Raw genomic sequence first — 25,649 nt, forward strand, 5'->3', positions numbered from 1 at the left:
CAAAATCATGATTGAACACCAAATATTCAGGAGACAGCAAGCACAGTCCTGCTGCTATAGGAAAACATCTCTTCTGGCTATTCAAGTACTGCATCTAAGTGCAAGAGGAAAAGCAATTCTAATCATAATTTTGTCTCTGCTATCATGAATATAACCAAAGGTGTCTTCTTTAAAGTTACAAAAAACCAGCCAGCAATATTTTTATTTCACAAGGCTTTATTGACAGACTCTCTTGTCTGCAGCAATTCAGAACTCCGGCTAGTGAAGCTCATCGCTTTTTTATCTGCCTCCTTCAGTGTCGAGGAGATATTTATAACTGTTGCAGTCAGTCTTGAAATAAGTATACAGCACAAGGGTGCTGCATGTTACCAGTCAAGCAGAAGAAGACAAAGACAAATAAAAAGCAATGAAAAGACATGATATAGATACAGGGAAGATTGTGACTACCAAAAAGCTAATGGTTTTGTGATGGTGAGAATGGAGCTTAGTGGAATACCAGGTATTAGCAATGGCATTGTTGAAAAATCTCTTCAGACCATTAAAGTATTAAGCTGTTCTTTATTGTACTTTCCCAATCTGTTCTTTTCTTTCTTCTTTCTTTATATCTCTCCTACTGGATTGAACATCATTGAGCTACCTTCACCACACAAAATCACAGATCACTAGATTTCTGTTTCATTCTAGACATAGTTAGAGACGATCTAATTTGAATAGCAATTTTATCTTCACATCTTTTATTTATTAAGGGTTTTCGAAGTACAGGGAAAATACAAAACCCAGTACATACAGGAAATATCAGAGTGGGGGAAAAGCAGGCACCAAAAAGAGGAATTATTTTTCTCTTTGTTTTTTTCTTCTAAAAGATGAAAAGCTAATGAGCCAGATTCCTTCTCTTGCAGGGATATGCTCAGTGCAAGAGGCTGAAAGGATTACAGCAGGCACCACTCACATAGCTCTCACTGTCTGTGCTGAGCAGCTCTGGTTTAATTTACAGCCACCTCAGGGTCCCTGTATCCCTAACCAGCCCTCTGAGGGTGCCCAACTGAGAAGCACTGGAGGACACCACTGTTTCCCTCATGGCTTGCATCCTGAGGAAGGGATGCTGGTGCAGACCAGCAACCTTAGCCCTGTGCCTGCAGTCCGTTCTCCCCACTTTGCATCCTCCCAGCCAAAAGTGTGGGTGCCAGAATGCAGGTATAGGTAAAAATACAATATCTCTGCTATCTCAAAAGCACAAAAGGAGAGAAGTATGGGACAGGGCCTTTGCTGCTCTGGAGCCACATGTTTTAATATTGGGCTAGGTAAGTGTTTTCCACAGGTAATAGGACCAAGAATTGCTTCAGGCTCCAGGGAAGGAAACACATGATTACATTTCTTATGACTTTGCCCCAAGTTTTTATTTCATTATTTCAAGCTGTTTAAAAGGTGGTTGTGCTGGATAAGTAACCAGGGCTCGGGATCCATCAGCACAGCAGGCACATCTTCAAAAGTTAGACTACGCTGTGCTGTCAGAGTCTGCTGGGAAAAGGTGGTGCATTTCATAACTGCTTTCTATTATTAGCCCATCAGAATAATCCTGGATTAAAAAATTACTTCAAATGAAGGAAAGGGAAAATGTGTTCTTTTTCTATGGCAGGATTATCTTCCTTGAAGCAAGGAGGAGAATAAATAATTTAAATATTTTAATTTTATTAAATATTTTAAAATTTAAATCTGAAAAGAAGTTATGAGTGTGGACCTCTGTGTCTGAAGAAATAAAAGGAAGTTTTGCTTGAAGTTTTAGGGTGATTCTCATTTTGAAAATGTATTTCAGTAGTGTTAGTTTATATAATGACAGATATGCATACCGCATGCATGACTTGCTTTTCTCATCTTCTTGGTAGCTGGACTTGAGGGATGCAGAAGAGGTTTCTAAATTACTTTTCCCTTCCCCGTATTTCAATATACAAGTAAATAAACAACTTCTACAAATTCTGAGCAATTTTTGGAGGAGCAGCCCCTTGAGGCTGCACCCTCCTTCAACTTGAAAATCAAGATCTAAGACTCAAAAAGAAAGTAGGCGCTGAAGGTTCCTTTGGTGAGGGATTTATGCCTGAATCACTAACTTGCTCAGTAGGCTTGCCAGCTTTCTCCAGTAGCAATGCTTCACATTTGAGCTCAAATGCAGCGTTTGCAGAAGAAAAACATTCTGCAGTTTACCATTCTGGAAAGAGCTGATTGTTGTGTTGTCAATAAAGAGAAGGATTACAGAGTAGGCGAATTTGTTACATACACGTATGGCCCATGAAATACATCCCTCTATGAATCTTTAAATATTATCAGCCTACAGTAATTGTTACTTACACTCCACCTACTTCATCCTTCTTTCCTTCCTTTTTTCTGAAGAACAGTTTGACAGTTGTTTTCTTTGAAAACATTGAACTACAAAATGATTTCTATATCTAACAGGGACACAAATACACTAGCATATGTACAGTTAAGAAAATGTGGACAAATTTCAAACTCTCATCCGTAGGAAAGCAAAAATCAGAGGTTTTTTCCTAGAACTGAGGTGGCCTGTAGAAAATTGAGGCTGCAGCGGGAGGGAGAACAGCAGAAGGAATTAGACCCTCACCCCTCACCACAGATCCAGGACTATCCCCCTAGCTTTGTAAAATGGATTTTATAGCTCAAATGGGGAAAATAGGCCCAGGCATTAAGATCACAGGTGCTACTTCACTGACAGCCTATTATAAAGCTCCAACTGTGTCCAAAGTTATAAAGCAATTTTATAGTTATATTTATCAGGATGAATAATGTGCAAATCCACTTCTCTGTTTGCTTGTGGGGTTTTTTTGTGATATGTCGTTATTAAAAGATAACAAACACCTTCCCCAGGTGTTCATCCAGTACATTGGTGAATGGCAAAAATGTAGAACCAAGACACAGGGAGGAAGCACTCAGGCCATGCAGTGATGGGAAGGAGGTTCCTGCCACCCAGTAAGGGGGAAACAAGGCATAGCACTTATGTAATGTCCTTATCCACATGTCTCCCAAATGTCAGCAGAGGCCAAAGAGATCCCAGCAAGTGGAGGTCATTAAAAAAAATCTCTGATTTGCAGAGGCCAAGGAAAAAGGTCATTTTCAGCAGACATTCTGAAAGACAAGGTGGGATGAAGAAGGATGCTTGGAAAGGGAGAAAAAAACTGCCATCCAGCCACATTGAGACTCCAATCAATGTAGGATGCAGTCATTAACAGAGTCTGAGAATCTGGAGAAGTCACAAAGTCTTGGCCTTATCAGTGCGCTAAGAACAAAACTAGGCTGTTCATTCAAGGAACTTAGTCGAGGGCTAGTAATATGGTGTGATCAAAATCAGAGACCATATCATGCACCAGGGGCAAGAAACCTGAATGTACAGATCTCCATCCAAATAGCTGACATGTGCAGGAAAAAAATAAATTAAAACGCTTTTATTTGTTTATGGAAAAGCTGTCTTTGCTGAAAACAACTAGAAGCTCCTTACTTATGACCAAACCGGCTTGGCTTACTCAAACCCCATCCTGAGAATCCAAATATTATTTTCTTCTAAATCACAAGTGAATAATTTTTAAATGAAATTCAAATTTAAAGAGCTGGAGAGATTAATTAACTCAGTTAAGAGCGCCTGGCCAAAGCACAGAAGCTAATTTCAGACAGAGGGACAGAAATGTCCAAAAAGATTGGGGCATTATGTCTTTGAGACACGTCCCACCAAAACAAAGCCAAAACCGAAAACCCTTAGAGAACTTGCATAGCACATAAACAGGATAAACAACTGAAAGTGAAATCTGGAATCATGAAAGCAGGGTATTATCAGAGCATAACCAAGACAAGATATTCCCAGACTGTTTTTATCATCTACCCTAGGGACTGATGGGGGTCTGTTTGAAGGTTCTATAATTGTGCTTTAAAAAATCTTACAAGAAATATGCATATAGCAGCCAGGACCCAGCAGTGGAGAGAAAACTGTCATGGGAATCTGAGCTTTGAGGAATGGTCTGAAAAGGTTGCTGTAACCCATGAAGGCACTCAGGTGGCTGAAATTATGCCTGAAAGCAAGGTCTTACCTGCGAGGAAATTGTAGAAAACAGGAGATTGCTTTACAATACTACTTTATTTCTAATCTATCATTTTCCTATTTGTTTTATGTTTCTTTATTTCCTTAAGTTACTCTACTTGAGTATCATTATAGAATCTTGAGTTTAAATTTCTTTCGCTTCGCCTTGAAGAATTCACCATGAAGGTAAAGCCACATCCACCCCAATGCCCTGGGCCACTCAGCATCCCAGGACAAGTCAAACAGGCAGTAGTACCACTGCGAACCGGCAGTAGTATCAATGCCTTCTCCATATTTAGCACTACTATAACATTGAAAAAACATGCATAGTTGCCAGCTGACATATTTAGTAAAAAGGCTGAAAACAGGAATGCCTCTTGTGTTGGGTCTTGGTGTCAGAAAAACAAGGGATGATGTGTGGAATACAGAACTACAATGAATCAAGCAAAGTTAACGTGATTGTGCAAATCTCACTAGCTCAGGATAGATAGCCTGGGGACACCTATGGTGGCAACCACTGTTGGAGTGGTAGTAACCAAAGAGGCCCTTACTCTTGTGAAGTTGTCATCATATGAAAATGCGTGCTAAGGAAAAGTAGGTGTTTAAGCGTGGCTGGGAATGAAAGACGTGAGAGGCTTAATGACTCCTCTCATGTAAACAAGATGTCCATGTTACCTAACACAGAAGCATGCAGAGCAGAGACACTAAATGAGGTGAGTTGCCTTTTCTCAGAAGATAGGATTCATCTTGCCAAACTCTAAGCCCTTCAAAGCCAGAGGTTGCCTCAATTCCCTCAGTAGCTGTCAGTACAGCCAGTAGGTAATCTCACATATCTACCTGGGCTGGGGCAACTCACCCTGGAGAGCCTTTCGTTCACGTCATCAGGGAAGAGGCCTGAGTTACTCATCTGGACTCAGCACCGATGTCCTGGGAAGCTACACCTAAGAGTAGAGAGAAATCCCACCCACAGAAGCTCCCCACAACCTGCAGCTCAGGGTCCATCTGCTCTTGACCTGCTCTGCTCTGCAGTAGTAGGCAGTGGCAGGTCCTGCCGCAGCCCCAGCTCTGCCCTGTGCCTACAGGGCCTGCTGGAAGAAAGTAGAATACAGGAACTTGTTGCTTCCTCCGATGAGATGAAGAAGAAAGAAGGGCTCCAAAGGTTAAAGTAAAAAGAGAAAAACCACAAGAAGGCAGAAAGTGTCCAGGTGGAGAAATGCAGGAGCTGGAGGTAAGTTGACGGTGAATAAAAAAATGCAGCAGCAGAACTGCTTTGGAGATGCTGGGGAGGAGTGAAGGGATTTCTTAAAGCGCTATGTAAGGAAAAGCCATATCCAACCGTTGCTCCACTGCGAGTGCTAAGCCATGAATACACTTGGGCCCAGATTCTTTCCTGAGCTAACTCTGCAGTGATACCAGAAATTATGCAAGTTAAGATGCATGTCTCTTATGAAAATGATGCAATAATCAGTGTCTACAGTTCGATTATGAGATAATTAATTTTAATTGCATATTACATTCTCATTGAATTAAAAGATTTGAAGAGTTTGACTATTTTTATATTCCCCTTGCAATACATTTTGTAGTCTGTGCTATTTAGAGACAGAAAATTGCAACTATTTTAAAAACACGACAATGACTTTCACCTCCCTGAGGGAAATCCTGAATTATTACCTTTGATGGCATCAGGGTTTCATCCTTATTCTGTTAGAGAAAAACATTTGAGGCCTCTTCCTAGCTTTGCTTTCCACCTTTTGAGAGCTGTTAGCTCCCAACACTGAGGTGAAAGCACTAGTTGTTTATTAGGTGGAAGGGAAGAAATTATGTTAGATTTTTTTTTTCTTCGTCAGAAAATGTTTGAAAAAAAAATATTTTCTTTCACATCTACTCAGTGACACTCATTCAGCAGAAGTGTCAGCTGGGTCTTTGGTTACCTTTCTCCCAGGGGAACAGGCTGCCACCCTGCCCAGTGCAATGAGGAGCCGCCTGGCTGCTCGTCCCCACAATGAACCCACACACATGGGTCACACCTCACTGCAGCAACTCTGCTCCTGCCTTCAGCATCACTTTCCCAGGTGCAAGGGAGGGTGACTGAGGTTGGACATTGCCCCATACAGCAGAGGTGTGTTTTTCCTGTTCTGATTTTCCATTTTTCTGTTCCTGACAGCAGCAGAACATTAAGCAAACTGTCCCTGTTGTAGACAGTTCATTGTAATGATTCGCTGTCTGAATTGCACCTCATTGTCCCACTGTGAGGGAACAAATCACCAACTTCTTCTATTGTTCAAACATGTTCTCAAATAGTTGCTAAATAAGTCATGCCAGTAATCGGCAGTTTGTAACTTCCCATCCAGTGGTTTGCAGCAGATATTCAAGACCCAGTCTTTGAAGCTGACTGGGTTTTGGTCAGCTGCAGAGGCCGTAGGGTAAGTTCTAGCCTGGAGCCTCTTCTTTGGCAAGGGTTAAAGTAAGAGCTTTCTGAATAGGCCTTTGGCAGTAAAAAGATAGCATTTTCTGTGCCACAAGCACCTTCAAATAGAAATAAGGAGGGAGAGTGGAGATAATTATGCTAGACGCTCACCATCCCTTTCCAGAAGCAATACATGCCTCCTCTCTCAGTCTGATCCCAGCCACGCCTGCTTTTCCCAGCTGGATTTGAACTCCTATACTCCCACATCACCCACCTCTAAGGATTCAGGAGCCCAGCCTTCACTTAGCCAGGCACTGATGCTGCCTGCTGAAGTATGGTGGTGGGATATCTTCACAAAGGCAAGAGGGGATAGACCCTGCGGGCCACAAATGTCCAGCCAAGAAGGTTCTGTGATTGCCTGACACGAAATGCAAGATATCGGGGATGTAGAAAGGAAAGAATAGAAACTCATTTTGCAAGGATATTCCCAGTTTTCTGCTTAAATACATAACCTTGCCGCTGCAGAAGTTTGTTTCCTACCATTAGCGTACTCCAGTGCCCACCCTTTAGTGCCAAAGAGTTGAGCAAAGCTGGAAATCTCACCAAACCTCAAGGTATAAGTTTCATCTTTCCTCAGATCCCAATTTTTTACACTCAAAGAAGATGTGATGACAAGTTTTATACATATTTCTAATGTATTTCTACCTTATAACTCTTATGACTCAGTCTATTCTTCCCTAGTCTTTCTTGGTCTTGCGTGTTTTGTTCTGACTAGAAGCCTGAAAGTGCAAACATATTGATTACACATCCCTTTCTGACACACCACAAAATATGCCGTCTCCTATCTTCACATTGGTGACTGGCTTACATGGCAGGATTCTTCTCTATATATAAAAACACATCAAAATTGTATTACATGCTGCTGCTGTTTCTAATAGAAATATTATTCAACTCCCCCAAGTTTTCCTCAGTAGTTTTTTTTTTTCATTTCACTTAATGCCTGACCTTCTCAGGCTTTGATAGGTACACAAATCTTCCTGGAGGCTGCTGTTCCTGAGCTCACTGTGTTATCTGCATTAAAAGTCTTTTATCCAGAGATCAGTGGTCCCGGGGATGACAGCAAGCGATTGCGTTCTGCAATGTACCTTGCAAGTAGGGACCAATCATTTACTACTTAGCTGTGTCTTGAGCTTCTAAACTAAAGCTTAGCCAGTTCAATAAGTAGTGGAACAAAGGCTACTCTGGCATGAAGGCTGTTTATATTTCACAAGGGATTTTTTTTTTATATAATTTTTCCTTAGACCATTGGAGGGCCTTGGAAGTGTGTTAGTGCAATCCCACTGCCGGTCCATCTCACAGAGACATCCTAAAGCCACAAGGCATGTGTGTCTAGATATCATCATACACAGAACAGCCCGGCATGAAACCAGACTCTTAAACAATAGCAAGGGGCTTTCTGTGCAATACAAAAATGTATTAAAAATACATAATGAAACTTGTCTTAATATACTTTTCTGAGTCTAAAAATATGCCAGACCAAAAGAAACATATTTACATAAAAAGCAGACAAGGTCAAATAACAAAGAAAGCCCTTAATTAGTTGTAATCAACTTTAATTTGCATACCGTATATAATTCCTAAATGATTGTTAATAATAACTTTATATAATGGACTTCCAATTTTCATGAAAATGGCACATTTTGATAAGCAGACACAAAACCCTAGTACTAATAAGGTTTAATTTGCATACATTAGACTGATTATCCAAACAAAAGGATTACAGTATTACTTCTCCATACCTTTATGTCCTTATTATGCACATTTATTAACTTCACAAAAGCTAGCTGTTAGTGACAAACAATAGCCGTGGCTGGAAGAGAAATCTACAGTATGAATAAAGTGCATTTTAATGCTAAGGAGCAAAGTTTATACTGCATAAATGTTTTGTTTAACTCCTTCTTTTGCAAGACATTATGCTTTGTGAAGCAGGCACTATTAGATGGACAAATCACTTTTTCGATATGTGACTTTTTGTAGCAAAGAATAGATTTTCTGTAAAATTCATAGCCTGCTCATGCTCCCAGTTTCCCGATGTGAAGTTAAAAACATGGATGGTGCTTGAACATATCAGGAAAAGTGTTTACAATCACAGGATTAAGCTGTTAACTCATGTGATTCCAGGGCACGGTGTTAATAAATACATTGCCACAAGCTTAGTTTTCACAGCATAAATAATAATACAGGTGGCAATAGCTGTTCCTAAGGGTATTATATATACCCCACAATTAAAGTGTGAGCAAGGGGGAGGGGAAAAAAAAAATCATTAGTAGATTTGGTATCTGAAGCAAATGATGCTCACAAGGGGCTTAGAAGAAAGCCAATAGATGTGAAGCTTAAATTGAATGCCACCCTGGAGCTCCCTCTGAGTTGTGACAAGGGGCTGTGCTGATATGCAGCGGTGACAGTGATGTGAGAAGAGGGTGTCATCTCTGCCGCTTTTTGTGCCCTTCTGGTGCCACACGCTGCCTTCAAACAGAAATGCTGCTGTTGGAGATATGCCAACAGCCCACGTGTTTTTGTGCTCCATGGACCAGCTGGCCCTTCAGGAAGAGTTGCTGCATTTCTCATGAACCTTGAGGGATCTCTTAAGGGTAAATTGTTTCTTGCACAATTTTTGACTGAAGTCTCCATGTCTATACGGAACTAGCTTGCTTAACATATTAGAGCATCCCAAATCAATTTTTAAAGTGAGATAGAAGCCATAAAGATAATCCCTTGAATATACAAGGAGTATCTGGCAAGGTAGCTAAGTACTGACAACACACTCTTTTTTTTCAGCATCATTTCCATCCAACCAATTTGCAAAAGACTGCTGGAATTGCTGTGATTTTTTTTCACCTGTGCAGCTCGCGGCTGCTGATATCTGGTCAGTGCCACAGGGTCAATGCCTGGTCAATGCCACAGGGTCAAAGTCCAAGTTCCTTCCCTGAGCAGGAGCCTGAGTTTTTCCTTGGAAAGCTGCGAATGAATAAGGGCCTCGTAGTGCAGCTGACGATCTCTCACTGTGAAAATAGCCATTGGAGTAGTGTTGCACAACAACTGCATGCATTTGTTGGTCTGAAATAGCAGGTAGGGAGATGTCATTTCAGAGAAAAAAATATACATGAGAAACTTTAAATCTATACAGAAACTTAGAAAGATTGGCCTTTTGCCATAAATATTGATGCTACTTACCATGATATTTACTGCATTTGAGCTCTGCTATAAGGATACTGATGTTTTGAAAGCGCCCAACGTGCTGCTATTCCAGGGAGACCCCAGAAAAGAATGCATGGCCAAGGAGATTTCCCTGGACCAGCAGTTTCTGAATCAATCCCAGTTTATTGTAAAATATTCAGAGTAAATATGCCCAGAAGATTTTGCAATGTCCATTTTGTGTCCAAAGTGACACAGCCCCAAATCCTACTAACACTCAGACAAACTTAGTTTCCTAAAGCACTGTTGAAAAGAAAACTTGCTATCCTACACCATGTAGGCATTCTTAAAGGTATCCCAGGTCACGATGCATTTTGAGGTTTGCATAGCTTTTAGGTATGTCAAAAAGCTCGTTCTAAATTAATATGGATTTTTTTTTAACCAGAATGTGAATACAAACCTGGCTTGCTTTTTCCTACCAGATCATAGCCTTGTTTCCATTGAATTCTACTGGGTATTTCCCTGAGTGATAATCCCTTCTGTATGACTCAGTAACGCTACCTTTGGATCCACACTGCAGTTGTCAGCCTGTAAATAAGAAGGTCTTCCTAGGTTCCTACTGCTATGTTTGTATTCTTTTCCTTCACAGTGCTTCATGGTCATTCAGTGAGATGTGCCTGATTCTCCCTGGATGCTCATGCCCTTCGTTTTCCTCTGCAAAAACATGGGAACAGCCTACGAAATGCTTTCTGCCTGGTTCAGGTACCTGATCCCCAGTCCATCTTCTTGCTATGTACTGCAGAAAGCCAAAAAAAATATAGTTTTTCATGTTACGGGCATTTGGGGTTTTGTCTGCCATACTGCAAGTCAGAATCTACCTTCAGGTTTGAAAATCCCTTTACCTATTGGATTTGTACAGACTTGTTCCAGGGAAAAAGAATAATTATTTGGGCCCTTTTTATGAGATAAAGAATTAGAATAAGAGTAAATTGTTATGCAGTTATTCTCACCTATAAGTCTGCATTCAGTGAAGGAGGACATGTGCTACCATTCCAAGTGATGAGTCCATGGAAAAGCCTCTGACACAGAGCAGATTTTAAAAAACAGAAGCCATGTTTGGTTTTAGAAATCCCGAGGACATCTAGAACCCTCCAGGCATTTTGACAATATTAGACCAAAAACAAAGCGAAAACTGAAACCAGAATAAAGCCAAATCATCTCTTCTAGCTCTTGTTCAAAGGGAAGAAAACTGACATTTTCCTAAGTACCAGTATCCAAAATGGATGATGGCACACCCTCTGCTGAAGGAAGCAAATAGGCTTCTCAAGTAGCCCCCAGCTCACCTGAAAGCCCAGCCGAAGTCTTTGCCTGCTTGTCCTGTGATTGCTTGGCTTGCAACACGAAAGTCATCATACAAATGCGCTTTTACTCATGAGAAAACCCCACTGACTCAAGGAATGAAAAATGAGTACGGAAGGGCTGCAACACAGAGACAATAATTTAGTTAAATCGAGCATCTTCTGTTTAAAGTTAGTTTTTCTGTGGTTCCATAATATTATTTTTAGTTTTCAAGAATGGAAACAATAGCTGAGCTCTGTACATGCCAAGTCTTTTTCAAGGTTTGATAAAAAGCTAAAAGACAAGAAGGTGTATTGATTCCAAATAATAACATATACTCTGTGATTTCAAGATCTTACAATCCGTGCACATGACAGGAAACATCTGTCTATAGAAGTTTCTAAGAATTTTGTATGCTGGTGAAATCATAAAACACGTATTTTTTTATTATTTTATTTTTTAATTGAAATCTTCAAATCAACAGTCCAACAAATTGCAGCTGCTGGAATTGCTGAGCCAATATAAAGTCAATTTGAATTTTTTTCTGAATTTGTAAGGAAGCTTTCTGCTCCCTACCAGCCCACTCATACTCTTCCGTAACGTCACACACACACGCAGTCTTAGCCATCATGTTCTTCAGAACCATAACTAGTGTTACCACAGATGTTTTTAAGAATATATCTCCATTATTAATTATTTCAGAACATCAGATTTTCCTCACTTTTGTCTTCCCTTTTCAATCTGCTTTACAAGTCTAATTTATAGCTGTGCCTGATTTAGGTACCTTGAAAGGAACTCTTCCATCTATCCACCTCTACATGCTTTGCTGCTGTTAGCTGCATTATCAATAGACCGTCCCCAGTGCAGCTCAGGAGGTCTCTACCTTGTGTCTCTCTCAGCAGTGCTGCACTTGAGAGACAGCAAGTTCATTCATACTTCAGTGCTTACACAACACTGTTTATTTTCATAAAATACCCCTCTTCCTACAAAGCACCACAGAGTACTTCGAATCTTACATTAAAAGATATGTTGAATATTAAACAGATAAAAAGGGGTGCTGTATCAGAATAGATGCTTTGACAATGTAAGTGGCATCCAGCCATGACTTATCGTAGGGATGCTCCATATAAAGGTGGCAACACCAAAAAAAAAAACCTAAACTGTGAGAAGCACTGACAGAGAACCTCTTAATACAAGGCCGTTGAAGAATGTTCTCCATGTGTCCATGAGCAGCAGCCTCCTCCTGGAAAAATGCCCATTCCCTTCTGGGAAATGCAGATTATTCCTAACCAAACATCATTTTTTTCCTAAATCTTTATGAGATAAATGTGCTCCCTAAGTCACAAACAGAGGCAATGACGTCACCGATGTAGAAAACAATAATAATAAGTATGGTTTTAAGGTCAGATTAATTGAGGGAAATGGTTCAACAGGGCTTCACAGACAGTTTGCTGTCTCTTTCCCCTATTATGCTATTTTGCTGCAGCCTTGCTTTTGGATTAAAAAACCTTAATCTCATGGATAACATCGCTTAGGCAAGGAAACCCCAGACCAGGTCCAACTCATGCCTTTCTCCAGATCATTTTGATTCCTGCTCTGTCCCTGTGTGGCTGCATTTACTGAAATAGAACATAGCACCACATGAAGGTCACACTGGAGCTAGTCAAAGAGGGTGAAAAAAATGTCCTTTGCTCATTGAAAGCTCATTTGAATTTTTAATGGCTTTGCTTCAGCTATGTTCACACCCCCTCTGCAGTTAGTCGAGTGATCGCGTTTCAGTGGTAGAAATGCTTGCAGAAAACCCGTGTCGAGAGGAGCTCATGGATGAGCTGAGGGAACCCAGCTGTTACATTCACACACACACACACCTATTTGCACAACCAGTGTGTTGCTGGCGCAACAGGCGGGTAATGCAATCGATACTAGGGGGTTTATTTGGTCAACTACAGCTAAACAGCGGAAACCATTTGCAGTCAAGCCTTCTGTTACTCACTTAAAGGAACCGCTGGAGCATTTAGATCACAAAAACATTTGAGAAAATGATGGTTTTGCTAATGGATATTCCATGAGCAGAAGAAGAGAATACATTTGACAAATAAATTATTTGTTATGAAGCCTTTGCTCAGTTCTAGTCAGCACATAACACAGAGGGTATAATGTTAAATAAGCCTACGATCATTGTTTTAATTTTTTTGACCACCTCACCTTAATATACTAACGATTTCACTGAGTTTCTACAGTTCGCTGCAAGAAAGCTACTTGGGATTTTATCCATGAGTTTTCTAAAGTCAGAAGACCCATATCTCCATTCATCAGCCAGCCTCCTGGAAGACACAGTCAGAGGACGGTAGGATGCAGAACTCCACCCAACTCCTCCTATATTTAGCCAAATTATTTACATTAGGTGAAAATATGTCTGGCAGAAACACTGTTCTTGATTCGAAGCCACACTCTGCCAGGAAATCCACCGCTTCCTTGAAGAAGCCCTGCTGCAGCCAGCAGTGGCAGCCAGAGCTTGTGGAAATGTGGGGAGGCCAAGATATTTGGGAAAGAACTTACATGGGAAGGGGATGGAGAGTTAAAAATAGTAAAGTCGGGGGCTCCTAAGTAAATCTAAAAGCCTAGGAAAGGCTTTTGAAGGACTCTAAGGAGCCAAGATGACAATGCGATGCAACAGGAAGGAGGTAAAGGGATAGAGATGGTACTGGCGATATCCAGCATCAGCCAGCTAACTGCCAGCCCCGACAGGGTTTTAAGGTTAGTGACCTGGAGGAGATGACCTGCCAGCAAAGGACACACGCTTCTCTGCCCAGACCCTGCTCCCAAAGTCAAACCTGAGGCGCAAAGGTGAGGAAGGCACGTACACTCCAGGAGGGAGAGTGATCTCCAGAGGGGTTGCACCACCGGGTTGCGTGCCCAGCTCTATTTTCCCAAATAATTTCCAGGAGCATTGGCTTGGTGACGAGGCTTAAAGAATAAATAAGTTAAATGCAGTAACTAAATCCAACAGAGTTATTGTTGGTGGCTGGATTTCTCAGTCATCATTGCAGACCTGTTCTGGTCGTATGGCTGTGCAAAAAAAGGGCAAACTCAAAAGTGAGCAGGGAATGCTTCTGGAGCATGGACCAGAGGAGATGTTTTGAGTTATTAGTAGTGAGGAAACAGCAGGAGAGAAATAAAAGGGAGACACATTCACCTAAAGCTAACTGCTGTTCTCTGTGCTGAAAATCATGTTAACAGAAAAATAAACTACTAAGGAATTAAAAAACAATGGTAATTGAATAAAAATGGATTTAGAAAATACATTTTTCAATTAAATGTATGGACCGAGGCCCAGATTCTGCCCACACACAGGCACGGGCTAAATATCAAATGTGAATAATTATGCCACAGTCACCACCAGTGCTGATGTCAAGCCCCTATCCAGATACAGGTTAATACAGAAATTGCTCCCAGAGCCAGCACCAAAACCAGACTGAGCAACAAACGATGGTGCTGCTTCACAGACAGGAAAGCAATAGCACAGCAAATGGCTGTGTGTCCTCCGTCCCCGCAGACAGAACCTTGCTGATCCAGGTGAGTGTGAAGTGAGGATGCGGCCATACACACTGCAGCTCACCTGCCCAGGTTTCAGGTCTCAGGTCACCTCCTGCAACCTGCACTGACACCTGGCAGTCCTGCCTTCCCCACGGGGGTCCCTCCACTCACCCCTTCGGCAGAGGCTGCAGCCTCGTGTCTTGGAGCACAGGGTGAAAAGCAGGGAAAATGGCAATGGGAATTAAAAAAAAAAAAAAAAAAAAAAAAAAAAAGCAGTTCCTGCAAAATGAGGTTTTTCTCTTGGATGTGGATTCAGAGGTGCTTATGTCCAACATCACTCTGCAAAGCAATCTTGGTGCCGTGCCCCAGTGACCACTGCTGGGTATGGAATATTCAACCCTGAAAGTACCAATCCACAACAGGGGGACGATATTTATCCTACTTTAAATGAGAAGGTGGTTAAGCCATTGAACCCAGAGGTGTGTTCCAGTGACCAGTGACTTGGCAGAGCCCCAGGGGACACACAAAGGTGCTGGGTCTCCCTCAGCTGCAGGTATTGTGATCCCTCATAGGTGGCTACTGGGTTTTAGCCGGTTTTTTTAAACTGATTAACAGGATTCTTGCAGAAGCGGGCAAGGCTGCTTCTACGGTAGTTCTGGTGGTGCAATCGGGGTCAGTCCTCCGCTCATCCCCGCAGCCCGGGACTGAGCTGTGACAAGTCAGGGCTGCGCCCAGGAGAGCTTTTGGAACAGCATTGTCCGTAAAGGCGATGAAATACATATTTCATATGAACCGGTACAACGATGCCACGAGGCTGGCGAGGGGAGTCATGCAGCAGTTCCCCGCGTCTAAACGGCACCAGATGTTTCTCCAGCACCTGCTACCAAGGGAGCGCGGGCATCTCGCCTTCCCGATGCCCGGCTCCAGTGCTTTTGTGCGCAGAACCGTAAGCGTGAACAAACGGCGGGGGGGAGAGGGGGAGGCGGGGAGAGAAATAGCCACTAAACCGCATCTGCAGAAGAGCGCTGGTCTGTGCTCTGGCTCCCCGACTCACACGGGTGTGCGGGGCTCAGCTCCTGCGGGCGCAAAGCACGTCGAGGGAAGGGAAGGAAACCACAGAGAGGGCAGGTCGAGGGAACTACGAGATTTTTTCCATGCCTGTAGCTCCCGCACAAGCCTTTTTTTTTCTTTTTTTTCTTTTTTTTTTCTTTTTTTTTCCCATAAAGTAAATAGCGATAAAGCAAGCGCTGGAGGCTTTTAAGTAGTTGTTACCGTTTTCTTCTCCATTGCAAAAGAGTGCGGGGAGGGGGGGAAAAAAACAACCAACCAACCAAACAACCAGCCCGGCTGCTGTTGGAGCCCGGGTAGGGGCCGCGCCCGGCGCCCCAGCTCCACCCCCGCCCGCAGGGAGAGGGATCCCCCCGATTTCGGCAGGGGGGGCTGCGGGGGGGGGCCCGAACCGCTCGGGGACTTGGAGCTGCCGTTTGTTCAGCCAGTGACAAACTCGTGGCCGCCGCGGCGAGGGGGTCGCCGGTCCCCGCGAGGTTAAAGCCGCCTCGCAGCGAGCCCCGCAACGACCCCGCTCATTTAATTTTTTTTTAATTTTTTTTTTTCCCCACCGCCACGACTGAAACCGAGCTCAGCGCTGTCTTCGCCCTGACCCCAAACGCCTCTCCCCGCGCACTGACACCCCGCACCCGCGGCTCCCGGCCGGGGCGCGTTCCGCGGGGATCCCGCAGCGCGCCCCGCACCCAAGACGGGGCAGCGTGTAACGAGAGAGGAAGATAAAGGGGGGTGGGAGGGAGTAAAACCTCCAAACCGCACTGGAAACAGGGGGCCCGGGGCGTGGGAGGAGGGGATGCGCTGGGGAAGGAGCCGTCGGGGGGGCAGGAGAAGCCCCGGGGGGGCGCAGGGACCGGTCCCCGGGGCGAAACCCACGGCGGGGGCCGCGGGGGCGCGGAGCCCGAGCGGATCTTGTCACGGCAGCGGCGGGCGAGGGTGTTAATCTAGGCTGGCTGGAGTGAAAAGAGGCAAATATTTCCGTTTCTGCCCTCCTGCCTCTCTCAGCACCGGCTGTCAGTCCCCGGGCTTGTTATCCGTACAAGGCATCGGTTTGTTTGGCTGAGCTCAGCAAGGTTTTCTTCTCCGAGCAGAACTATAATTGCTATAATTCTACTGTATCATTTGGATCATTGCAGTATTGTTGTTTTCTCTCTCTCTTTCTTTCCCCCTAACACTGCAATAACGCGCTCCAGTGTTAAATTAGCAGGTTGCAGGAGGAAGAGAGGGGGGAACAAAAAAAAAAAAAAAAGAAAAAAAAAAGGAGAGGGGAAGACCATAAATGAATGAAAGTTTGTTTAAAAAATAAATAAAGCGACTTGGCAGAGGCGAGCTAGCATCGCAAAGCATCCTGGCCTGCGAGCGGGGCTGCCTTTATCCCCTCGGGACCTGCCGGGATGCGGGTCCGTGGGGCAGGAGGAGCCCCCAGCGCGGCCCGGGCACGGGGGAACGAGGGAGCGGGAGGAGAGGGGCTGAGGACGGGGTGCAGAAGGCCGAAAGGCCGCGGCAGGGCTCCCACAGCCCCGGCTGCAGCCTCCGTGCCGAGAGCCCCCGGCGGGCCCGGGTCCCGCTCCCGGGAGCGATGCCGCGGCTGGGAACGGCTCGGGGCGGGGGGATACGGGCCGGGATCCCCTGCGACCGGCTCCTCCCGCTGCTTCTCCCGGCCCCGGGAGCAAAAGGCGGCAGCTCCTCTGCTCGCCGAGCCTCCCCAAGGATGCCCGTGGAGCTCCCTTTCCTTCTTGAGGTTTTATGTTTGTTGGCTGCGGTGGGTTTTGCGGTGGTTTGTTGTTTGGGCTTTTTTTGTTGTTGTTGTTTTTATTTTTTGTGGTTTGTTTGGTTTTTGGTTTTTTTTTTTAGTCACTGAGTTAATTAATTAATTAACTGCAACTCGTGCCGGGGATGGCAAAACCCCCTTGGAGCCGAGCAGCGGTTCCGTGTCCCCGCACAGACGCGCCCCGCCGGGCACGTCGAGGGGCTCCTCGCTCGCCGCGGGCATCGAGGGGGGAAAAGAAGCGAGAGGAACGAGGGGTGGGAGCCCGCTGGCAGGGAGGGAAAAGGCTCCGGCTCCGGCCCCTGCGGGCATCACCTACAGAGCCCGAGAGGCCGAGTGTGAGCGCCCACGGGCGCAGCCGGGGCGCACGGGCACTCGCTCATCTTTTCTCTTAATTCGCGCTGCTGAAGTGATGAGAAGACGCGGGATCCGCACGGGAATTGCGGCAGGAGCAGGGCAATCGGGGCTGCCTCCCCTCCGGCGCTCGGGGCCGGGAATCACGCACGGGTTTTTTTTTTTTTTTTTTTGGGAGCCCGGGACCAGGAGCGCCCGTCCCGGCGGGGAACACGCGGGCGGCTGTGACGCCCCGACCACAGCTGACCCCAAAATGCCCAGACAGGGGCCGGGGACGTGACCGTTGGGCAGGGAAGGAAAGAAGAGGGAATTAAAAAAATCCCATCAGAGATCCTCCGGCCCTGAAGCGGCGTCGAAGGGCCCGTCGGAGGGGAGGCGGCGGTGCGGGGGCAGGCGGGGGGGTCCCGGCTGCGCGCCCTGCCCCGGGGGCAGCTCCCCCGTGTCCCCTGGCGCCAGGCCCCGCTCCCTCGGCCCTGCAGGCGCTGCCCGGGTGTCTGTGGCGGCGAAGCCCCCACCGCGGACCCCGCTATTTTCAAACACGGGCGGCGAGTGCGAGCCCCGCGCAGCGACCGCGGGGGGGGGAGTGGAGAGGGAGGAAGGGGTGCCGGGGGGAAAACCCGGCGCGGATCCCCCGGCGGGGCCCACGCCGCTCGGGCATCGCCCGGGGTTAGGGACGGGACGGCCGGGGAGCGAGGCCGCCGTCGGGGCGAGCCGCGGCGCGGAGGCTCCGTCCGCCCCCGACGGCTCCTCTCCTCCTCGGGGTCCCCCCCTCCCTTTCCCCGGAGCGGGGGCGCCAGCGGGAGGGGCGGGCCGGGGCGGGCCGGGGCGGGCGGCGCGGCGCGTCGGGGCGGGCGCCGATCCGGGGCGATCCGATCCGGGGTTTGCCGGGCGCCGCGTGTCGGCGGCCGCCCGGCCTCCGGCGGGAGCCAATCAGGGGGCGGCCGTCCGCACGTGGAGCCGAGGGGACTCAAGAGCGCCGCGGCCGCCGCTCACTCCCCCCGTGACGGGCGTCCCGGCGGCACAGGGCAGCGCCGCGGGGGCGTCCGCTCCCGCCCCGGCCCCTCGGCTCGGCTCGGCCCCGCCGCCGCCATGAGCGGGCCCTACCCGGAGGAGAGCTGCGCCGAGCGCCCCGACTGCAAAAGTAAATCGCCAACTTTGCTGTCCTCCTACTGCATCGACAGCATCCTGGGCCGCCGGAGCCCCTGCAAGGTGCGGCTGCTCGGCGCCGCGCCCGGCCTGCCCGCCATCGCCGCCCGCCCCGACACCGACAAGGCAGCGCAAGGTGAGCCCCGACACCCGCTCCCTCCTGCCCGGCGTCGGGCGGGGCGCGTCCGTGTGTCCCCGCGTCCGTGTGTCCCCGCGTCCGTGTGTCCCCGCGTCCGTGTGTCCCCGCGTCCGTGTGTCCCCGCGTTCCCGTCCCGCCGCTCGGTCCCGGCCCCGCTCCCAGCCCGGCCGGCGCCGCGGCCGCGGTTATCCCGTTACTCCCGCGGTTATCCCGTTACTCCCGCTGCTATCCCGTCACTCGGCTCGGCAGCAGCTGCCGTGCCCGAAATTCAGCCCGGTTAATGCCGGCAGGGCGGGTGCCGCCGCTTTAGGTCGTTCTTGATTTCGATGCGGGTGGAACCTTTATTTCAAGCTCAACCGAATCGGAGCGAGCCGCGAGGTCGGCGCGGGGCAAGGCTCACCCGGAGCTGGGGCCGGTCTCGGCGAGGGGAACGGGGCGCCGGCAGCCGCCGCCTCCCGGCCCCGAGTCGGGAGCGGCCGCTCCGGGGCAGCGGGCAGCCCGGCCGGGCATCCCCCGCGGGCGGCGTCGCTCCCGTATCCCCCGGCTCCCCGGCGTTCGCGGCCGGGCGGGTTTCCTTCTTCCAAAGCCGAAAGGATCCTTGGAGGGCTAGGCGATAGGAGAGGGGGAACGAACGAAAGAACAGAAGCAGGCGGAGGAGCGCCGAGCGCTGGGAAGGGGGAGCGGAGCCGGGACCGGCGCGGCCTGGGGCTGCCCGAGCTCGTCCCGCCTCCGGGCCGGGAGCAGCCAAGGGGGGAAATTTCTCCTCGGGGCGGGAGCAGGGCCGAGGGGACGGTGCGGGGCGCAAGCGGGGATCGCGGAGCCCTTCCCGCCGATCCCGCTGACTGCGTCTCTCTTTCTCTCTCCCCCTCTTCCCCCCGTCTCTCTTCCCCACGCGTCCTCCGACCCCGTGTCCCCCGGCGCAGGGTCGCCCAAGGGCAGCCCCCCGTTCGAGCCGGCCGAGCTGCACCTCCCGCCGAAGCTGCGGCGGCTGTACGGGCCGGGCGGGGGGCGGCTGCTGCCGCCGGGGCCGCGGGGGGACCGGCCGGAGGGGGGCGCCGGCCCCGTGCCCGCCGCCGCCGCCCCGTGGGACACGCTGAAGATCAGCCAAGCGCCCCAGGTCAGCATCAGCCGCAGCAAGAGCTACCGGGAGAACGCGCCCTTCGCGGCGCCGCCGCCGCCCGCGCGGGACGAGCTGAGCGGCCCCGCCGCGCACGTCGAGGAACGGCCGGGCCCCGCCGCGCCGGCCGCCGAGGAGGAGGAGGAAGAGGAGGACGAAGAGATGCTGGAGGAGGAGGACGAGGAGGAAGAGGAGCTCGAGGACGACGAGGAGGAGGAGCTGCTGGGCGAGGACGGCGGGGGGCTGCTGAAGGAAACCCGCCGGGGCGCAGCCGCGGCCCCCGGGGCGGAGGGGGGGGACCTGTCCCCCAAGGAGGAGCTGCTGCTGCACCCCGAGGACGGCGAGGGCAAGGACGGCGAGGAAAGCGTCTGCCTCTCGGCCGGCAGCGACTCCGAGGAGGGGCTGCTCAAGAGGAAGCAGCGCCGCTACCGCACCACCTTCACCAGCTACCAGCTGGAGGAGCTGGAGAGGGCCTTCCAGAAAACCCACTACCCCGACGTCTTCACCAGGTACCGGCGTCGGGACCCCGGGAAGGGGGGGAGGGATGTGGGAAGGGGAACGGGACCGCGATGCGCTGCGCCCCGCGCCTCCAAACCAGCCCCCGAGGCGACTGCGGGCTGGGAGGGGACGGGGAGCGGCCCCGGGCTGGGGGGATCCGGGGCAGGCAGCGCCGGGCAGGCTCGCCTGGACTCCGCTATTTTTACCCGCTGCCCTCCTCCTCCCCCCCGGCCGCTGCCGGGATCGGTTTCGCGCTCCCCGCGGGGCTGGACCCCGGCCCGGCCCTGGGCGGCCCCGGCTGGGGCAAGAGATCAAAGCGCTGCTGCCTAAAAATACCGGCGGGGCCCGGCCCGGCTCCGCCCGCTCCTTCGGGAGCGTTTTCCCGTTGGAAACGGGAGCCCCGCGGTAGCGGGTCTGGCCGGCGGCTGCTCCGCGGGAATCGCCGGCGGGGAGAGCGGCAGAACCTGAAAACACCCCGCTCCCCGCCAGCCCCGAGGAGGGTCGGAACCCCAAATTCGCGCTTTTCCCGCGTTCGCGTTTGTTTTGCGGGACGCAGGGGGCTCGTTTCGCTCCCCTCGCCCGCGGATCCCCCCTCGGGGCGCTGCCCGGGGAGGGCTGTGTGACCGTACCGGGCTTTTTTGGGTTACGTTTTTACGGCTTTGGCTCCCCCGGCCCGGTCGGTGCGGGGAGCGGCTCTGCGGGGAGCGCCCCTCTGTTAGGTGCGGAGCTGATAAGCGAGAATCTAACGCCTTCACGGCTTCCGACTCGCTTTAAATGCGGCGATGCGAACCCACGGCGTGGGGCGGCTCGGCCGCCGCGCCCCCCGCACCCCGCATTCGGGGGGCGGAGGGGATGCGGTGCCGGAGCCCGGGAGCCCCGACGGGAGGCCGGCTCGGCGTCCTGGGGCCCCGTCCCCCCCCGGGGTTTGTGCCCGTTCGGTGCCGGGGAGCCCGGTGCCCCGGGCTGACGGCGCCGTGTGTGTCTCCCCCAGGGAGGAGCTGGCCATGAGGCTCGATCTGACCGAAGCCCGAGTGCAGGTGAGTGGCGGCGGCGGCGGGACCGGGAGGGAGGTCCCGGGCCCTTCTCGGCGGTCCCGGTGCCGCAAGGGACCGAGACACCGGACAAAAAAGCCCGAGTGACTGAAACGCGGGGCTCGGGTTGTTAGCGAGACCCGCTCGGCCGTGAGCCGGTTATTTGGCTGCCATCGAATCTCCAATCGGGCTTCATAAAAGCCCACTTAGTGCTAGAACAAACAGGGCCATTTGAAGGCGAAATGTTGTTTGATTTCCTCTCCGCCCGCACGAGGAGCTGGCTAATGCTATTTGATTTCCCATTTTTGATAGCAATAAGCCTGCATTGATCTAATAGTGAGTGAGTGCAATGCTATTAAAGGTGTTTGCGCCCCATACCAGAGTGCATTTCCCAACCCGAGTCTCATAACCAAAGAGACGATAAACATTGGGATGCCCTGATTGCCAACAGAAAACAGATGTCTCTGGGTCTGAAGCTGAGTAAATCACTTTACAGTTAAAATCGGGCGCTGATAAAGCATAATAAATTCCATATGGCTCATTTAATACACAACAGCTTCTTGCATTAGAGGGGCTAATGATGAGATTCGTCCCCTCCTTTCTGTTGACACATTTCCCCATTGTCAAACAGAGATGTGACAGCAAATCAGTATTTTCAGCTCAGGGGAACAAGTCGTGGGAAAGTTAAATAACTTTTAAAAAAAGAAAGACACCCCTTTTCTCTCCCCTCTATTCACGGGAGAAGATGTAATTAAGGGAATATGAATTATGAGAGTCCCTTCGTTTACCTTTGGGTGTACTCAGACTTATTAATTCAATACGGGGGGGGATCGCGGCGAGGACAGCTTGCTAATTGAGTTTTAGCTGGGAGAGACGCTCCCTCCGTGCCGGGCTCTTGGCTTCCCCGCGATCGCGGCACCTCCTCCTGCGTGGGGGATCCAGATGTGGAGATCGGGTCTCGCTCTACATCTGTGCGGAGGGACCCGCCAGCGCCGCTGCTGCCTTTCTCGCTTCCCGGGGAGAAGGGATCTGGCTCTCAGCTTTACGAAGCCGAGCCTGACGGGGCTAAGCTCAGCCCACACCACCCCGAAAAAATTTGACAAACCCGTGCCTCAGTCTCTCTCGTTAGGTGCGTGTGACGGCTCGCACTCGGTTATTAAGGGAATATTTCCTTTCCCTTTGAAATGGGATATTTCATTGTGTCCTCTGCCTCTCTCTTGTTTTAAGCCCGTTTTAGTTAGTTCACGATTTTTGCCTCGGGGGCGAGGGGGAAGGTACGAGGGGCGGCGGCGCCGCGGGGTCCCGACCAACTTGGGTAAAATAGACACTCAACGGGCAGCCTGGAAACGTTCACTTGCTGCTTTGGTTACCCCGCGGATTATTTGGGGTACGGGTTAGTGACTGCTGGGAATGGTTGGAGTCAGTGATCTAGTGGGTCCTTTCCAACCTAGTGATTCTAGGATTCCATTTCTTCGTTTCAGACGTCAGTGAAATAACGATTTTTTAAAATTTTGTTTAATTTTTTTCCCCCCACCTCGCTCGCTCTAAATCTGAAGGGCGGCGGGGTGGGGGGAAGAAATCCGCGATCCCCAAACGAATGTAACTTGTAAATATCGCTAAAGGGGGGAAAGCCACGCGGGTGAGCGTGAGGAACCAAATCCCGCTTCGGGTCCCCCCCGGGGGGACGAGGGGCCCGGGCAAGGGACCCCACGGGGGGACCCCGCGAAGCCACCGGGGCGGGGCGGGGCTGTCCCCGCCGAGGTCGCGGGCGGCAAAGGGTATTAAAACCGGTTTTTTCTTTTGGCTTTCAGGTATGGTTCCAGAACCGTAGGGCTAAGTGGCGGAAGAGGGAAAAGGCTGGGGCTCAGACACACCCCCCAGGTTTGCCTTTCCCTGGTCCCCTGTCAGCAACTCACCCCCTCAGTCCATACCTTGATGCTAGTCCTTTCCCTCCTCATCACCCAGCTCTAGACTCCGCCTGGACCGCCGCCGCCGCCGCCGCCGCGGCCGCCGCCTTCCCCAGCCTCCCGCCGCCTCCCCCGGGCTCCGCGGCGCTGCCCCCCGCGGGGACCCCGCTCGGCCTCGGCACCTTCCTGGGCGCCGCCGTGTTCCGCCACCCCCGCCTTCATCAGCCCCGCCTTCGGCAGGTACCGGCGGGGCGGGAGGAGAAGGGAAGGAGGGAGAGAGAAACGCGGGGATCGAGAAGAAGGATTGAAGGGGGTGGGGGGGGGGGAGAAGGAAAAGGGGGGCGCGCGCTTCGAACCCGGGGGCGCGCGGGCGGCGCCGGTTGGGGCCTCGCGCCGGTTTGGCGGGGGGGGGGGGGTGTCACGTGACCGACGCCGCGGCCTCCCATTGGCCGGGAGCGCCTCCGCGCGCTCCCCTCGCGCTTCCCGCGCGCTCCCCTCGCGCTCCCTCAGTCCGGGCTGTGAGGACGGGCGCCTCCGCGGCCCCGGTCGGCCCCCCCGCCCCCCGCAAACGCCGCCTTGCGGCGTTTGCGGGGGGCGGGGGGGGGCGACCGGGGCCGCGCAAGGTGCTCAAAGGGAGTCGAGCGGACCCGGTGGTGCCCGGTCCCGGCGGTGACGGCCCGTCTGTGCTTCCCTCCGCAGGCTTTTTTCCACCATGGCCCCCCTGGGCAGCGCCTCGAGCGCGGCGGCCCTGCTGAGGCAACCGGCCCCGGCCGCCGAGGGGGGGGCGGTGGTGGGTTCGGCGGGGCTGGGGGACCCGGCCAGCGCCGCCGCCGCCGACCGGCGAGCCTCCAGCATCGCCGCCCTGAGGCTGAAGGCCAAGGAGCACGCGGCCCAGCTCACCCAGCTCAACATCCTCCCCGGGAACAGCACCGGGAAAGAGGTGTGCTAAGGCCCGGCCGCGGGGCGCGGGGCGGGAGGGGTTAAACACCGGAGGAGAGTCAATAAAAGTCACCTCGGACAGCACGAATCAAGACCAAACGGGGGAGGGGGGGGTGGTGGTGGTGGTGTGTGAGTGACTAATAATAATTCAAAACGAACCGGGAGGACCAGCGGCTGAGATATTAGGGTGTAGGTTCTGGAGTTAGGAACCGGGAGAACCTTTCGCATCAGCCCTCACGCCAACCAACTGACACTTGCAAGCTCCTGAGTAACTAACTCCTTGGCTGGTACGTTTCTTAAATGTAGGACGCGTTCGTTTCCTCTCTGAGCATTAAGGGGAAAAAAAAAAAAGAGAGAGAGAAAAAAGCCCTAATGAAAGTTATTATATATTAGCGTTACATACACTAAATATTTTTCCTTCTGTTTATCTGGCAAGAAAAAAAAAGGAGAAACAAATAGTATTGTAATTAAGAAAGGGAAAAAATAAAAAAGAAAGAGAGAAAGAAAGCAAAAGAAAGAGAAAAAGATAGATAGAAAGAGAAGAAGATAGAAAGAAAGAAAGAAAGAGAAAAAGAAAGAAAGAAAAAAACAAAGAAAGAAAAAAAGAAGGGGAAAGCTACCCAATCTTCTTAAAATAACACCTAGGATGTTAAGTTGGTCCGTTAGGAGCACTGGAGAACTATTTCACGAGTCGATGCAGCGAGCTGCATGCGCTAACCAAGGATGCTGCCAGTGCAGGCTGAGAGTAAATTTGATGCTGTAAGATAACCAGTGCACTTAAGGGAAAGGGTATATCTTTTTTTCTTGTTATATTCTTTATCACTACACCAACCAAGGTTTTTATATCAAACCAAAGGGAAATACACTGCTAGAATATGGACTGTTTAAGTCACTAAACTGTGATTATTGATTCTGTACATACCATTGTTATAAAAAAAAAAGAACAGAGCTTTGTATATTTGAAATGTTATAAAACAATTGCACTCAGTGTAGTGTTGTAAAAGTTTGTCATTCTGTAGATTCTTACTGTGTTGTAGATATATTAGGGTTCCTAGACAAATATTTATGTACAAACCCTTTATTTAACTTATTAACTGTAGAGGTTTCTGAAACCCTCAAGAGGCGACGGTACA

At 50.4% G+C, this 25,649-nt stretch overlaps 1 protein-coding gene across 1 annotated transcript; it reads left to right on the forward strand.

Moving 5' to 3' along the window:
* The first annotated feature begins 18,742 nt into the window (after positions 1-18,742).
* ARX (aristaless related homeobox) lies at positions 18,743-24,598 on the forward strand. The gene is given in 6 exon segments (XM_069873625.1): positions 18,743-19,021; positions 19,948-20,650; positions 21,631-21,676; positions 23,482-23,787; positions 23,789-23,817; positions 24,277-24,598. Coding segments are annotated over 6 exon segments (1,527 nt in total). The 5' UTR covers positions 18,743-18,828; the 3' UTR covers positions 24,527-24,598.
* The last annotated feature ends 1,051 nt before the right edge of the window (positions 24,599-25,649 follow it).

This window comes from Phaenicophaeus curvirostris, chromosome 1, assembly GCF_032191515.1.
Source record: "Phaenicophaeus curvirostris isolate KB17595 chromosome 1, BPBGC_Pcur_1.0, whole genome shotgun sequence".
In the NCBI taxonomy this organism is placed as follows: Eukaryota; Metazoa; Chordata; class Aves; order Cuculiformes; family Cuculidae; genus Phaenicophaeus; species Phaenicophaeus curvirostris.